At 47.0% G+C, this 16,425-nt stretch overlaps 2 protein-coding genes across 2 annotated transcripts in view; one reads left to right on the top strand and one right to left on the bottom strand.

The window, feature by feature from the left end:
• Positions 1 to 907: 907 nt before the first annotated feature.
• On the bottom strand, positions 908 to 8,208 carry LOC100560606 (GTPase IMAP family member 2). The gene is made up of 3 exons (XM_003229193.4): positions 8,087 to 8,208; positions 5,831 to 5,946; positions 908 to 1,888 (listed from the first exon to the last, which is right to left on the bottom strand). The coding sequence occupies exons 2-3, from the start codon at positions 5,841 to 5,843 to the stop codon at positions 1,104 to 1,106; spliced, it is 798 nt and encodes a 265-aa protein (XP_003229241.3). The 5' UTR covers positions 5,844 to 5,946; positions 8,087 to 8,208; the 3' UTR covers positions 908 to 1,103.
• Positions 8,209 to 14,950: 6,742 nt separating this feature from the next.
• LOC100563119 (zinc finger protein 585B-like) overlaps positions 14,951 to 16,425 on the top strand; it is a 21,776-nt gene continuing 20,301 nt past the window's right edge. The window contains exon 1 of the mRNA XM_062957863.1: positions 14,951 to 15,981. Coding sequence (XP_062813933.1) covers positions 15,955 to 15,981 — 27 coding nt within the window. The 5' untranslated portion in view covers positions 14,951 to 15,954. The remainder of the gene's footprint in view (positions 15,982 to 16,425) is intronic.

The following is a 16,425-nucleotide window of genomic DNA, read 5'->3' as shown; positions in this document are numbered from 1 at the left end:
GAGCGGGGAAATCATATCTGTTCTAACGCAGTCTGGCACTTACTTCTTGGGAAAGACTTAAAATAATACAACACACTCCCCGACTCCCCACCTACGGAAAGGTGGGCCCATCAGAAGGAGGAATGCCAGCTTGCAGATTCAACAGTTTCTTGGAACTTTGACTGGCAGCTGCAATGGAGGGACACATCTCTCCCCTCTCCTGATTGGGGCTTTCTGATGCTGAACAGAATACTGGGAAGTGTAGTTCAGGGCAGAGCCTTTGCCATGGGGCTTCTTGCCTTCCCAAACTACATTTCCCAGAATCCTGTGCTTTCTCCATCTCTTTCCCAGCGACCTCTGCTTTCTCCCTGTTGCTTCCCTCTCCTCGTGGCGAGAGGCCATTCTTTCAAAGAGAAAAGGCAGCCTTTTTGGCTTTGCTTTGCTTCCTTGCACTGAATATGAAACAGACTGTTTGACTCCCAGGATTTACAAAATGCAAACGAAAAGTATTGAGTAAGTTTCGACTCTTAAGTTTTGGCATGGGTCAAGCCCATGTGTCATGTCAGGAGCGACTTGAGAAACTGCAAGTCGCTTCTGGTGTGAGAAAATTGGCTGTCTGCAAGGACGTTGCCTAGGGGATGTTGCCCAGATGTTTTGATGTTTTTACCATTCATGTGGGAGGCTTCTCTCATGTCCCCGCATGGAGCTGGAGTGTGATAGAGGGAGCTCATCCGCGCTCTCCCCGGGTTGGATTCGGACCGGCAACCTTCAAGTCAGCTACCCAACCTTCAAGTCAGCAGTCCTGCCAACACAAGGGTTTAACTCACTGCACCATTGGGGGTTCCTTACATATCGGATATTACCTCGTAAGTACTAATTTAATGAATTTGATCGGACCTACGAGGATTAACAAAAATTTGGACACCTCTAATCATCATCACCATCTTTATTTTTATCCTGCTCTTTCCCTGATAGGGACTCATGTGTCTGGTTGTATTTTCCAATGGAGCCACATCCTATTTTATATCTGGAGGAAGTGGGTCTAGTTTCTTGCTCACACAATGGGCAATTACCATTGTCTTGAAATATACTATGGTGGCAGCCGATTGGCTTTCCATCTTTTCTCAATCCCTGTTAGAAGTGAGATAGATGAGGCCATAAAGGCAAGCAAGACACGCGCCCAAGGCGACGACTGCCAATGCCGTCCTGCGGCTGAACCTCTCCAAGGCTCCTCTTTCCCTTTCCTCGGCTCTCCTCCTTTCTTCAATGAAAGATCCGGAGGCTTCCTCCATCATGGAAGATTCCAGGTACGGCCTCTTGTTGCCGTGAAGCCTCCTGTTCTCCCGGATCATACTCAGGACCATTTCCATCAAATCTGAGACTTGCTCCTCCTGGTCTTCCTCGAGGGCGTTGTTGTCGAAGGCGCATAACCGGTTCCCGCATTTCCCGATCAGCCCCAGGAGAGCTTCGTTTTGGGACCTGTTGACGTATTCCTGCAAGGAGATCCCTCCCAGGTCCTCTTTGTGGGTGAAGAGGACAATCGCGTGCCGAACGGCCTCTGCCCCAAACATCTCCTGGAGCTGCTCTGCTGCGGCCTGGTCTTCCGGGGTGAATTGGCCGAGCTGGGTCACGAACAGGATTGCATGGGGGCCGGGCCTGGCCAGGGCGATGGAGTGCCGGACCCTGGGCTCCAGTTCTTCGCTGGGGACTTTGGGGTCGCAGACGTCCGCCGTGTCAACCACAGAAACAGCCAGGTCCTTCCACTTCCCATGGCGCCGCTGGGAGGCCACGGTCGTGGTCCTGGCCTGAAGCCGGGACTCAAACTCCCTCCGGCCAAGAATGGTGTTCCCCGTGGCGCTCTTTCCGACTCCGGATTTGCCAAGGAGGACGATCCGCACTTCCGATTCCCCTGTGGGTTTGAAGGTCGGGTCGGCAAAAGGGAAACAGAGAAACATCCCATTAGGACTCCAATTATGCTGCTGTATGAATAACAATCCTCATACCATCCCATATTCCCTGTTCAGGGCAATATTTGTGGGTGGATTAGCTTAGCCATGGATGAGGTTTACCTCAATCAGAAGCTGCTGTTATTTACCTTCCTGGCCATAACAACTCCTAGGATTCCCTTTATAGTTTTGCCCCCATGGCCTTCCTATAAGCCCGAGGGACCGTAATTTGTCCAAAGCCCTCAGAGATTTCCAGGGATTCAACCCCAGAATTGAGCAAATCCAGCACTCAAACCACTATATAATGTTGTTCTGTTCCATTATCTGGGCGGAGGCCACTAGGGGGCCCTAGAGAGAGGATAGTCCATTTTACGGGGCTGAAGGTGGGTTGAAGGAGGAAAGCCATTTCCACCGTTTTCCTGTTATTCTCCCCACCCGTGTCCTCATCGTGGAAACAACCCTCGTTTATAAAATGGGAAATGGGGAGGGGGAATAACCAGCGAGAACGGGGTAAATGGTTTTCCTCCTTCAACTCCCCTCCCCACTAAAATGGACTATCCTTCTCTCTCTAGCACCCCCTTGTGGCCTCTGCCTGGATAATGGAACAGTACCTTTCCGTGGTTTTCTTCTGAGCAAATTTGCCAAAGGGTTGTTGTATGTTTTCCAGATTGTATGTTTTTCTCCAGGAGAGAATACTTCTGGAACATGGCCATACAGCCTGGAAAACATACAACAACCCTGTGATCCTGGCCATGAAAGCCTTCGACAACACAAATTTGCCAAAATTAGAACACCCTCCCCAGAGACATTAGACAAGCTCCAACTCTTCTGGGCTTTAGAAGAGCCCTAAAAACATGGCTATGTGCCCAGGCTTTCAACGAATAAACAATAAAGATGATACGGACTGACTCATGGATAAAGCACGAGGTTACAGGACAAACGGATCTGAGCATACGTATTTTTTAAAATTTATATACTGTAATTTTATACTGTATTTAATAGTTTTTAATTGATTTTATGTATTGTTGATTGATTTTGTATAGGCATCTAATTGTGCCAATGTTGTAAGTCGCCCTGAATCCCTTCAGATGAGAAGGACGGGATATAAATACTGGAAATAAATTGGAAATAAATAAAATTGCCTTCCTCTGAGCCTGAGAGAGTGTGGCTTTCCTCTACAGGATAGGGAGGGCCCGGGCTGTGGCACAGGCTGGTGAGCAGTCAGCTGCAGCCAGCTGCAACAAATCACTCTGACCAGGAGGTCATGAGTTTGAGGCCAGCTCGGAGCCTGCGTTTGTCTCTGTCTTTGTTCTATGTTAAGGCATTGAATGTTTGCCTATATGTGTAATGTGATCCGCCCAGAGTCCCCTTCGGGGTGAGAAAGAAGGGCGGAATATAAATACTGTAATAAATAAATAATAAATAAATAATAAACACTGAAGGCACAAAATCCACTGCTGCTTTGGAGCTCTATATAAAACCAACACCATAATACAGGGAACCACTGGATGGTGCTCGTGTGCAAGCCATTCTCCAACTTCTAGTAAAGTGTTCTGCTATGAAATTCATGACATGTTTGGGTTGTTGTATGTCTTTCGGGCTGTGCCTTCGACAACTCATGACATGTTTCCCGCTGCTCTTTTTACCCTCCAGCCTGCTCCTTCCCTCCTTCAGCAATGCCTCCCTTCCATCCTTCCAGCCTTTCTACTCCTGCCTCATGGCTCCCTTCTTCTTCTTTCTTATCTTCTTAGGCGATCCCTCGTAGCTCGAGGACGATGGTCTTCCATCTTGGGCGTGTGTTCTTAAGTGAATGAAGAGACCGATTCTTGACCCGCATATTCTCCCGCAGTGAGGACATCGGTTTCCAGGTGGAAGGCAGTCCCGGTCGGGGTTAGCTTGATGCTCCTTCCTCTTGGCACGTTTCTCCCTTAAGCCCTCCGTTCGTGCCTCTTGGAACTCCGCAGCACTGCTGGTCACAGCTGACCTCCAATTAGAGCACTCAAGGGCCAGGGCTTCCCAAGTCTCAGTGTCTATGCCACAGTTTTTAAGGTTGGCTTTGAGTCCATCTTTAAATCTCTTTTCCTGCCCACCAACATTCCATTACCCATTATTGAGTTCGGAGTAGAGGAGCTGCTTTGGGAGACGGTGATCTTTGGGCATTCGGACAACGTGGCCAGTCCAGCGGAGTTGATGGCGTAGGAGCATCGCTTCCATGCTGGTTGTCTTTGCTTCTTCTTCCAGCACGCTGACATTTGTCCGCCTGTCTTCCCAAGAGATTTGCAGGATTTTCCTGAGGCAACGCTGATGGAAACGCTCCAGGAGTTTGGTGTGACGTCTGTAGACAGTCCACGTTTCGCAGGCGTAGAGCAGGGTTGGGAGGGGATGGCTTTGTAAACAAGCATGGCTCCCACCCAGGTGTGGTTGGGGTCCTCCACAGCTCCCCAAACTTTCTGCCCCACTGTGTCTTCCAGGCTCCAAGAGCCGCCCTTCAACTCAGGATCCTCTTATCCAGAGTCACCAGGGGTTTCATGGCTGAGTGGGCATTTGGAGCCTACTCTCCCTAGTCCATTCCTCAGACCACGAAATCTGCTGGCCCAGTCCCCACTATCTTCAGGTGGAAGGAATCCATGTGCAGACAGGCTGGGATAGCTCTTTCCTTTAAGCACCCTGTCACCCTCAGAAGGCTTTGGGGTCCGACCTCAGGTCAGTCTAGATGGCACAACTGAGTTGCAGGGGTCAAGAGAGACCTCTCTTTCTATATATTGTCGAAGGCTTTCATGGCAGGAATCACTGGATAGTTGTGGGTTTTTTTGGAACGTATGGCCATGTTCCAGCAGGATTCTCTCCTGATGTTTCACCTGCATCTGTGGCCGGCATCTTCAGGCAAGTGGAGTGTGTATATGTTTGTGGAATGTCCATGGTGGGAGAAAGTACCCTTGTCTGAAGCAAGTTGGATTCAAGCAAGTTGGATCCTGAGTTGAAGGGGGGCTCTTTCTCCCAGCCTGGACATTATTCCACAGGTTCTGCTGCTTCACTGCCAACAGAACCTCTGAAGATGCCATGAGCCACAGATGCAGGCAAAACGTCAGGAGATAATGCTACTGGAACATGGCCATACAGCCTGGAAAACTCACAGCATCTCACCAATTTCTGCTGCGAGTCAGAGGAGACTACTGTGCTCCAGAGGAACCGAACAACTGGCTCAGCAAAAGGCAGCTTGGGAGGATCATCCCATCGGGTGCCTTGGGGACTTGTTTGCTGGGTGCAAGCAGACGTTTGGGAGCGGTGGGCTTGCGGCATGGAAAGGGTTAAGTGCCTCTTTCCCTTCCTCCAGTCTTTTCACTGCTGGTGCCCACCCCCTTTATCCACACTTTGGTCTTTGTGAGCAGAGGAAATGACTCCACTCTGGGTTCTAGTCCCAACTTTAGGTGTCCAATACCTTGAACTCATTTTGAAGGTATTCGATTCAGCATCTGGGAAGTTCAGAGTGTAGAACTGGGCCAGTTTGATGGCTCCATGGGAGGAGCAGTTTACAAGGTCTGTAGCCTTCTCTGGCAAAGAACACTGGTGCCTCACTAAACTACACCTCCCATGTTTTTATAGCACTGAGTCAAAAAACTGATATGGTGTTAAGCTGCATTAACTCTGCAGTGTAAATGCATCATCAGATAAGGAGTGAACCCATTGATCAAGGACATTGGGCCTGTTAAAAGCTCTGCAAAAGCCTCGCTCTTCTCATGAAGTTTCCTCTGACAACAGGAGAATGCGAGGAAGGAGCGTGCTTCCCACCCGCAGCTAGAAAGAGAGGAAGTCATGGCAGTGTTGAAACCCCTTTGCAACCATCTCTGGAGCCACAGAAATCCTTTGTTCTGAGCCAGGCTTTGTTCCTGCAACTTCTTCCTTACCCGTCCTCTTCATGTTCGCCTCTCTCTGAAGTGTTTCCAAGCGTACGTATCACCCTCTTGTGCTCTTCAGCCTTTGGCCTCCACCTCTGAAGGCATCATGGTGAAGTGTGGTGTCTCTACAAGAGAAGCACAACAGGGAAAGATGGCATTTTAAACTCTTTCACAAGCCACAAAGAAATCCAGATTGCACAAAAAGGCCAGTGCTGCTGTTCCAAGCACCTCCTTGCATTTGGACAACCGCCTTTGCATTTCAGGCTCAGAGTTAAAGAGGGAAAGTGTGTGTTGGGCATCAAAGTGGGGCACCAATGGAAGCCATGGGGCTCCAAGGCAGTGGTTCTCAACCTGTGGGTCCCCAGATGTTTTGGTCTACAACTCCCAGAAATCCCAGCCAGCTTACCAGTTTACCAGTTAAGATTTCTGGGAGTTGAAGGCCAAAACATTTGGGGACCCACAGGTTGAGAACCACTGCTCTAAGGCATGCGACCAAAAGTGCATTACAACAAGGTTGCTGTAAATCTTTGCCTTGCAGCCTGCCATGCTTCCTGTCTTTCAATAAGAAGATGATGTGCTAAGCATTGGCACACTGATGGAAGCAGGGAGGCTGCTGACCAATGGAAGCTGCTCTAAAATGCACTTTATTGTCATTATACTACAGGTTTCTAAGAGGGAGGGGGGAAATAGCACTGCCCTGGTCCAACATTTTCTCATCTCAGACTAAAACTTGAATCTCATGCCTCCAACTCCTTGGAAAATGCTAGGATGTAGCTATGGAGAAAGAGGAAAGGACTTGCTCCCCTCCCGCATAAGAATTCTGCCTTTCCAAAGGAATGTACCAATTTTTGTAAGGTTTGAAGTGATTTAAAGCTTCAGCCAAGCACCGGGAAAGGCACTTTAGGCACCTCAGAAGTATCAAAGTGGACCAGGGACAGAGACCCCAGTAAAGACGGGCAGTTTCCCAAATCTCGCTCTCTGCAGTTCAAGAAGTTTTGGGACAGAAGGGAGATTTTATTGGCAAATGAGCAGGACTTCATCACACTAGAGCAAGGGTCCTCAAACTTTTTAAGCTGAGGGCCGGTCCACAATCCTTCAGACTGTTGAGGGGCCGGATTATCATTTGAAAAAAATACAAACAAATTCCAATGCACACTGCATATGTCTTATTTGTAGTGCAACAACAACAACAACAACAACAATGAAAGAACAATACAATATTTAAAAATAAAAACAATTTTAACCAACATACATTTATCAGGATTTCAATGGGAAACGTGGTCCTGCTTCTGGCCAATGAGATAGTTAATTAAGGTTGTTGTTGTTGTTGTTGTTGTTGTGTGCCTTCAAGTCATTTCAGACTTTGGGCGAGCGTAAGTTTAAAATTTATGTATTTATTATTTATTTATTTACTGCATTTATTTACTACATTTGTATCACACCCTTCTCACCCCAAAGGGGACTCAGAGTGGCTTACAAATTATATGTACATACAATATATTATTAGCATAGCACAATATTAGCATTATATATTACTATATTGAACTATACCACTATACTGTAATATTATTAGTAATATTATATGTAATATAGAATATATAATTAATATTATTATATGGTATTATTATTAGTGTTATATTGTATTACATTATATTATTATCAATATTATATATTATATTATATTATAAAACTGAGGGCGTGGGCCAGGTAAATGACCTCGGAGGGCTGCATCCGGCCCCCGGGCCTTAGTTTGGGGACCCCTGCACTAGAGCATCTATCCACTTTAAACCTGGTGTCTGCCTCCTGCAGAATTCTGGGGCTTGTAGTTTGGTGAGGCCCAGGACCTGTCTGGCTGAGTTGATAAAAGCCCCCTCCCTAAAGTGGATTTAAAGTGGATTTAAAGTGGATCCAAGCTCTAGTGTGAGGAAGTCCTTGGGCATTCCCATCATTTTCCTTCTCAGGTGGTCTGGCCATGAAAGTCATGAGTGAACATATATGTCAACAGAGATAGAGAGACGTCTCAAGGCAAGCATGTGTCCATGCATGGCTGGGAAAAGCAACGTCAGAGAAGCCAGGATGCTCTGGCATCTTTCCAATCTGAGTGAGTGAGAAGGGCATCTCAGCCAATGAGACAGGGATGGAGACGTCCACCACCTTAAAACTACCAGAGGGAATCTGGAAGTCCAGTGTCTGGCACAAGGCATCGCCCTTTGACGTGTCCTCAGTCGAGACTCATTCCTCTCCCACCCATCACCCCTTTCTTACCTGCTCCTGGATCTCTCTCCCTCTCTCTGCACAGGTTCAGGACCTTGCTTTGGGACCTTGTCTTCCTCTGAATCTGCTCACAGGGCGTTTCTGCCTTCCTGTCTCTCCTGCACCCAAGTCAAGCTTCCTCTCTGCGGCGACAACGAAACTCTTGCTCAACTCAGTTCCCTCTTTCTTTGGGGGAGGAGAATTCAAGCCCCAGCCCTCCCAGTGCCTGACTGTGGGTCGCATCAATGCTTTAGGATCTGAGAGAGGAAGTGGGCAGACTGCCCGGGCATGATCGGCCTGAACGTTCCTTGGAAAGAGGCTGGCCAAGGCTGGGGCTGCGGAACTCCCTGCTGCAAGAGGAGAGGCAGGGCAAGGCTGGTCCCCTTCCTGTTGCATTTCTGCAGACAAGTTGGAAGTGAAGAAGCATCCGCACTTGTCTTGAAAAGAGCAATGAGGGACACATGGGAACTGGGAGTACATGCCTGCTCTCTTTCTTTTGCAACTCTGTTTCCTTCATGTATCCAGCTCCAGGTGCCTTGCTTCCTGCCCATGTTCTAGCATCTTTTTCTCCTGAAATTTTGCCTGCATCTGTAGAAAATGCTGTTAGAACACGGCCATACAGCCCAGAAAGCACAGAACAAGTGAAAATGGCTCAGGCCCAGGTGTGATCGAGGTGACCACCCTCCCCCCCAGGACTTTGTAAAAGATAGTTCAAAAGTCAAGACTTTATGTTCTATATTCCATATATTTATAGTAGAAGGTGATTGAGACTTTTTTACTGGAGTTTACTGTGGATTATCCCTGCACTCTGAGGCAAGAGATAACAACTTCATGAATTGTAAAATCATGCTGCTAAAACTCCACTTTTATGAATTTCCATATTGGGTTCCCCAGATGTTATGAACTTCGTTCTTATCAGATATTTTCAATTGTTTATATCATTCATGATTCCCCTTTATGCAATGTAACTCACTTTTATGGATTCTCCCTTATTTCCATGAAATCTATCTGTCTGCCTATATGTATTTGTACTCTTTGGGATCCCCGGAAAATATGTATTTTTCCCAGCAGGGTTTATATTCCAACTTTATTTTATTTTTCATTTTATTTCATATAATTGTCAAGTCATGAAATCAAATAGGAAATATTTTGAACTCAACCTGAACCCCAGAAGTTATCCCAGTTCCTATGACCCAGGCTTCCCTTCCCAAAAACAAAAGGATAATCTGCCACCACTTAACCCAATCAAATTCAGATTGCATGGACAATATAGGGCTTGAGTCGCCGAATTCGGAGTATTGACCTAAAGGTGATTCGCCCCCAAGGCAAACATTGTCATATCTCACCCAAAGGAAAATCCAGGACACCTCAGGAAGGCGCCCTGTGGAGCCTGTCAATTATGGCTCATCACCACCCATCTACTTCCACCCCTGACACCCCAAGGCATATCTAAAATCTGTATACGTGACAGAAACCCGGACATTCCTTGATTGCTGCCATTAATCCCTTTAGAAATCGGCCTAGCAGGAATTAATCCGATCTTTTCCTGCTCTGTCACTTCATTGTTTCAATAACTCCCGCCTTCTCCTTCCTGATTGGCTCGAGTGGGGACAAAAAGCAGCTCCCTATTGGGCCAACAGAGCAAGGCGGGAAACGAAAGCCCGCCTTGTTCAACCTTCTAGCCTATCAACGATCAGATGGGCAGGGGAGCAGGGCGGGAAATTCAAAGGGCTGTCAGACTGAAACTTTGTATAAATATGGCTTTATTTTGATTATATGGTACCCTAGTAAACTGAATGATCACTACTAGAGTCCTTTTCAGCTGAATCGCTCAATAAAGACTCCTTGGCGGAATTTTCCTTCAACTTTGGCGGACCTTCTTCATTTCGGCTTCAGGTTGTATTGCGGCTCATATTTTCCTATTGGCTCCGCCAAGGTCCGTTCTCTCAGGACCAGATCGGGTCTCTCCTTAAGGGCCCGATCCCCTAAAACGCGGTCGACAACACAGGCTATTGGTCAAATAGCATCTCCTTGTATTGATCATCTCGGAGGAGGCTCTGCTCTCAGTCCCACTCCCGTCACAAGCGCGGCTGGTGGGAATGAGAGAGGGGCCTTCTCTCTAAAGAAATTAAAATGACCCCCACCCTCCTCTTCTTTAAGAAACAAGTTAAAGACACATCTATGCACCTTAGCGTCAGGGCCGTAGCCAGAAAAAAATTTCGGGAGGGGTTTTGAAAATTTCGGGGGGGGGGGGGTTGAACCCCTAGCACATACCCCTCCCCGCTACAAACCTGTCAATATCTGCTTGAGATAGTGCCTGGAGGGACTCTTAATGTTTTGCATCTCATAGACTTAGCATGGGGATTTGGTTAACCAGTTAAAATTCATGAGTAAACGAGATTTTTTTTATAACTTGAAAAATTTCAGGGGGGGGGGGGTTGAACCCCTAACCCCCCCCCCCCCTCACTACAGGCCTGCTTAGTGTACAGAGAGGACGAGAATTAACAGAAATGTCACCCCATAGCAGCTATGGTCTAAGTGAAACTACCACAAATACTGAACATTTTCTGCAACTTGGTCATTTAAATCGGTCCAGGTATATACTCACTCTGTGCAATAATGTTTTTACTGAGTGCCATGTTTATATTTATTGTTTTTTCTAATTTGTAATTTTTTATTATAATTAATGAGTATGTCATTGTCATGTTATACTTTTGATATTAGTGAAGTAGTTGTGGCATTGAATGTTTGCCATTTATATCTATGCTCACCGCCCTGAGTCCCTCTGGGGAGAGAGGGCAGTTTAGAAATAAATTATTATTATTATTATTATTATTATTATTATTATTATTATTATTATTATTGACACAACGATGTTGTATGACACAGCAAACAAGATAGATATGCTGGATTTCGTATCACAAAATCCCAAGTCTAACACTTCCCAAGTGTCTAGGATTGTGTGATGTATTTTCGGATGATGCGTGCAGATCCCAGTAGGGTGGCCTTTTGCAGTTGGCAATTATTATTATTATTATTATTATTATTATTATTATTATTATTATTATTGTATGACACAACAAACAAGATAGATATGCTGGATTTCATATGACAGAATCACAAGTCAAACAATTTCCAAGCGTTTAGGACTGTGTGATGTATTTTCAGATGATGCGCGCAGATCCCAGTAGGGTGGCCTTTTGCAGTTGGCAATTATTATTGTTGTTGTTGTTGTTGTTGTTGTTGTTGTTGTTGTATGACACAGCAAACAAGATAGATATGCTGGATTTCATATGACAGAATCACAAGTCAAACACTTTCCAAGTGTTTAGGACTGTGTGATGTATTTTCAGATGATGCGTGCAGATCCCAGTAGGGTGGCCTTTTGCAGTTGGCTATTATTATTATTATTATTATTATTATTATTATTATTATTATTATTTTATGACATGGCAAACAAGATAGATATGCTGGATTTCGTATCACAAAATCACAAGTCGAACACTTCCCAAGTGTCTAGGACTGTGTGATGTATTTTCGGATGATGCTCGCAGATCCCAGCAAGGTGGCCTTTTGCAGTTGGCAGATCATGATTTTGTCAATGCCTATTGTTTCCAAATGCCGGTTGAGATCTTTTGGCACGGCACCCAGTGTGCCCATCACCACCGGGACCACCTGCACTGGTTTCTGCCCGAGTCTTTGAAGTTCAATCTTGAGGTCCTGAGAGCGGCTGAGTTTTTCCTGTTGTTTTTCGTCAATGCGACTGTCACCTGGGATGGCAACATCAATGATCCAAACCTTTTTCTTTTCCACAACTGTGATGTCTGGTGTTGTTATTATTATGCTGGCTGTGAAAGCCTTTGACAATATATGATGACCCTTTGTTTGAGAAGGGAGCACCATGAGGCCTCTCTCTGCCTCAAGATGGAAGAGATACGAGAGTCAGCATCAGGGACACTCCTGACAAAGTTAGGCCACTTTCTTTTGTCTATTTGTTCCTTTATCTGACACCGGCACCAATAAATGTAAGTTTACCAGATGATAATCCTGTGTCTTGTCTCTCCTGCTTCCTCCCATAAGCACATATGCTCATTCTACTCTGCAGTCGCAGTGCTTCCCTGGGAGGCTCCGGAATGATCCAAGGGGCAGGAGGAGCTTGGGGTGAAATCAGGGGCACTGAATAACAATAAGGGGACAGTGGAAGCATAAAGAAACACATAAAGTCAAAATGATTAATTTGTTTTCCAATTAAAGATACAAAATGAGAGTTATAACTGATCAAGACTTTACAAGCAAATTTGAGCAGGCGTGTGTCTTGCACTTTGTCAGAAAGTCTAGCATGGATTGAGCAGAATATGTGCATCTAATGATACAGATAATCTAAGGAGCCAGTTTGAATCTGGGAAGTGGAGTGAGCGCCCGCTGTTAGCCCCAGCTTCTGCCAAGCAAGCAGTTCAAAGCATGCAAATGTGGGTAGATCAATAGGTACCGCTGTGGCAGGAAAGTAACGGCGCTCCATGCAGTCATGCCAGCGGCCACATGACCTAGGAGGTGTCTACGGACAACGCCGGCTCTTTGGCTTCGAAATGGAGATGAGCACCAACCCCCAGAGTCAGACACGACTGGACTTCATGTCAGGTGAAAACCATTACCTTTACCTTAATGATGTATCTGTCAGGGGTACTTTTCCTGCCTGGCAGAGGGTTGGACAGAGGGTTATTTATTGTACTGTTCATTGTGTTCTGAAATGTTGTTTTTTATATGCTGTTTATTTTGTATTGTTTTGGGCATGGCCCCATGTAAGCCGCCCCGAGTCCCCATTGGGGAGATGGTGGCAGGGTATAAATAAAGTTTTATTATTATTATTATTATTATTGGACTAGATGGCCCAACAATACTCACTTCTAAAGTAGGGGGCAGTGGCGCTTCATTTCTGAAACTACTAACAAATTTTGAACCAAACATTTTTGGAACTTTACAAATATTCGGAATATTCGGAATGGATTCATTAATGGCGGACGCACATGCGTTGGAGTGCCCTGTCCGGCAGGTATTGATGCGGGTGGAGAGAGAGAGAGCGATGGGCCTTGCAATGCAACCCTGGCACACAAGGGGCCTGCTTGGAGAGCGATGGGCCTTGCAAGGCAACCCTACGACACACAAAAATAGCCAGAGACAGACAAGGGCTTGAGTAAGCCCTGGAGTAGTACCCTTAAAGAGGCCTGGCCAGTGGCCACAAACACACAACAAATAAGCCCTTTCCCCTACCACCCCCAAAAGGCTTTTACTAGCTGCTTGCAATGATATCCTTTAATTTAAAAAAGCGGCACACTCGTCCCTCCAGCCCCAACCTTTGGAATCAAAAATAAACATTGCATTGCTTTACTTCTCCTTCTTTATTATTCAAATCTTTAAAGAAAAATAAAAGTCCCCCCCCCCCCCCCCGGAAACAATGGCACCGCACAAAGAAATGGATCCGGGCCTGCAGCCAGCAATGCCCAGGCTGCAAGGAATGCGCCACAGTCAGGCAAGCAAACAAACCATAGGCCTGGGCTGCTGGCCGACAGCAAACGGAAGCACTGGCAGGCAGCACCACCGACCCGAGGAAAAAAAGCAGCTAGGCTGCACCTCCCTCAAACCAAGTTTGGATGCTTTAAAAATGCATGGCTTATTGGCTTTAATACTGAAAAACATACGACGCCCTTAGAAAAATTAGAATCATAGAATCATAGAATAGTAGAGTTGGAAGAGACCTCATGGGCCATCCAGTCCAACCCCCTGCTGCCAAGAAGCAGGAAATCGCATTCAAAGCACCCCCGACAGATGGCCATCCAGCCTCTGCTTAAGAAGGAGCCTCCACCACACTCCGCGGCAGAGAGTTCCACTGCTGAACAGCCCTTCTCACTGTGAGGAAGTTCTTCCTGATGTTCAGGTGGAATCTCCTTTCCTGTAGTTTGAAGCCATTGTTCCCTTGTGTCCTAGTCTCCAGGGCAGCAGAAAACAAGCTTGCTCCCTCTTCCCTAGGACTTTCCTTCACGTATTTGTACATGGCTCTCATGTCTCCTCTCCGCCTTCTCTTCTGCAGGCTAAACATGCCCAGCTCTTTAAGCCGCTCCTCATAGGGCTTGTTCTCCAGACCCTTAATCATTTTAGTCGCCCTCCTCTGGACGCTTTCCAGCTTGTCAACATCTCCCTTCAACTGTGGTGCCCAAAATTGGACCCAGTGTGATTCCAGGTGTGGTCTGGCCAAGGCAGAATAGAATAAGGGGGAGCAGGACTTCCCTGGATCTAGACGCTATTCCCCTATTGATGCAGGACAGAATCCCGTTGGCTTTTTTAGCAGCCGCATCACATTGTTGGCTCATGTTTAAAATTGGCTATACCGGTTCAAAATCGCGAGATACACACCACGGGATAACCCGCGTCGAAACCGCTTTCAAAAGTGACAAAACAAACGAATTAGATCCGACATACGACGGAATCGACTTTTTTGCCCTACCCTAGTAAATACACTGAAATGGTAAAAGGGGTTTGCATTTCGCAAAGCAGCCCCCAGGGGGCGCCCGGAGCTCTCTCTCGCCTCCTTCGGGCGTTCCCAGGGTTAAAAGCAGGGATTCCCATTCATTCCCAGAGAGGTCAGAAAGGAAGTGACGTTTTTTGGGGGGGATACTATGGAGTATGCATGGAAGGGGGGCTGGAGGAGCAACCATAGAGTTCATGGACAAAGGGAGCCCTGGCCAGAAGGACCCCCAACACCCCTCTGATGCAAGAAGGGGGTGGATGGTGATTTGGGGGCAGCAATTATTGGGGGGGGGGAGGGGTCTGTTTTGCAAGGGGAGGGGGAGCATGATGGAGGAGGGGGCCATGCATGCAAGAAGTGGTGGGAGGAGGCACCCAAAACTGTGGGACAGAAGATGGAAGGAGAGAGACCCCCACAGAAATAAAACCCTGGGGGTGCAAGAGAGACCTCTCCCATAAATAGAGGCTTAACATGGGGACCTGCCTCCTGCACACACCCATTCCTAAAATATCCTTTCCCCTTTGGAATCATAAGAGCTGGAGGAGATCCCAGAGGTCATCTAGTCTGACCCCCAGCCATGCAGGAAGCCACAGCTTGTGCATCATCCCAGAAGGTGCCATGACATCCCGAAGGCTTTCTAACATGTCCATGAAACCGCTGGAGTCATGGGAAGGGTGCTGTCAGTATGCTGATGACACCCAGATACAGGTCTCCATGTGCCTTCAGAAACATCCTCAGCCAAGGAGAGCATGTCTCCTCTGTGGAGGTCATGTGCTGGAGGAGGAAAAACACATTGAAACACATTGGAGCCATGGGTTCAAGTGACAGGGAAGGAAATTCCACCTGAACTTTATGTAGGAAGAAGAACTGTTCAGCAGTGGAACTCTCTGCCTCAGGTTCTGATGGAAGCTGCTTTTTGGAGGATTTTAGGCCATCTGACGGGGGTGCTTTGATTGTGCTTTTCCTGCATGGAAGAACAGGGTTGGATTAGATCACCCCGGGGGACTCTTCCAAATCTATGATCCTGTGAATCCAGGGGAGACAGAGGTGCTTGTATTTTTGTGAGGGACAGGAACAATGCTGCAGCAGGGGAGGCTGAAAAGAGAATTCTCAGTCCTTCCCCAAACTACAAATCCCAGAATCCCAAAGAACAGAGGCCTGGCGTGGATGCAGTTTACGATCCCTGTCTTTTATGGGACACTCCCGTTGTCTCTCTGGCAAACCCATGTTTTTCAATGGCTAGAGATGGACTTTTCTCCCAGTTTCTTCTAGATATCTTGAGACGTACAGAACGGTCAACATCATTGCGTTTCTGGGTGCGACGGCGGGCCCTGTTCACCTCCCTGGAGGGACGGGTACGATGGCGGAAGAAGAGGCTCCTGCTCAGGTGGGCCATGGAGTTCCTTCCCGGGTCACGTGTCACCTGGGGAACTTGGGAGAGAGAAATGTATTTCATTCCATTTACCATATATACCAGGCGTGGACAAACTTGGGCCTTCCCTCCAGGTGTTTTGGACTTCAACTCCCACCATTCCTCACAGCCTCAGGCCCCTTCCTTTTGCCCCTCAGCCGCTTAATACTTTTCCAGGTTTGTGATCCCACCAGTTCTTTGCTGCTGGGAGGTGGTACTTGAGGCATAAGTTCCAATGAATCATTTGGGCCACATAGTGTGCCTCTGTTTGTAGTCTGTCTGTGCGATTTTCTTACAGCAGCTGAGGATATGATCCATGGTTTCGTCAGCTTCCTTGCACAGTCTGCATTTTGGGTCGTCAGCTGATTTTTCAATCTTAGCCTGAATTGCATTTGTTCTGATGGCTTGCTCCTGGGCTGC

Source organism: Anolis carolinensis, chromosome 6 (genome assembly GCF_035594765.1).
Source record: "Anolis carolinensis isolate JA03-04 chromosome 6, rAnoCar3.1.pri, whole genome shotgun sequence".
Lineage (NCBI taxonomy): Eukaryota > Metazoa > Chordata > Lepidosauria > Squamata > Dactyloidae > Anolis > Anolis carolinensis.
The sequence above is the reverse complement of the archived record's forward strand: the minus strand, read 5'-3'. Positions and strand labels throughout refer to the sequence as shown.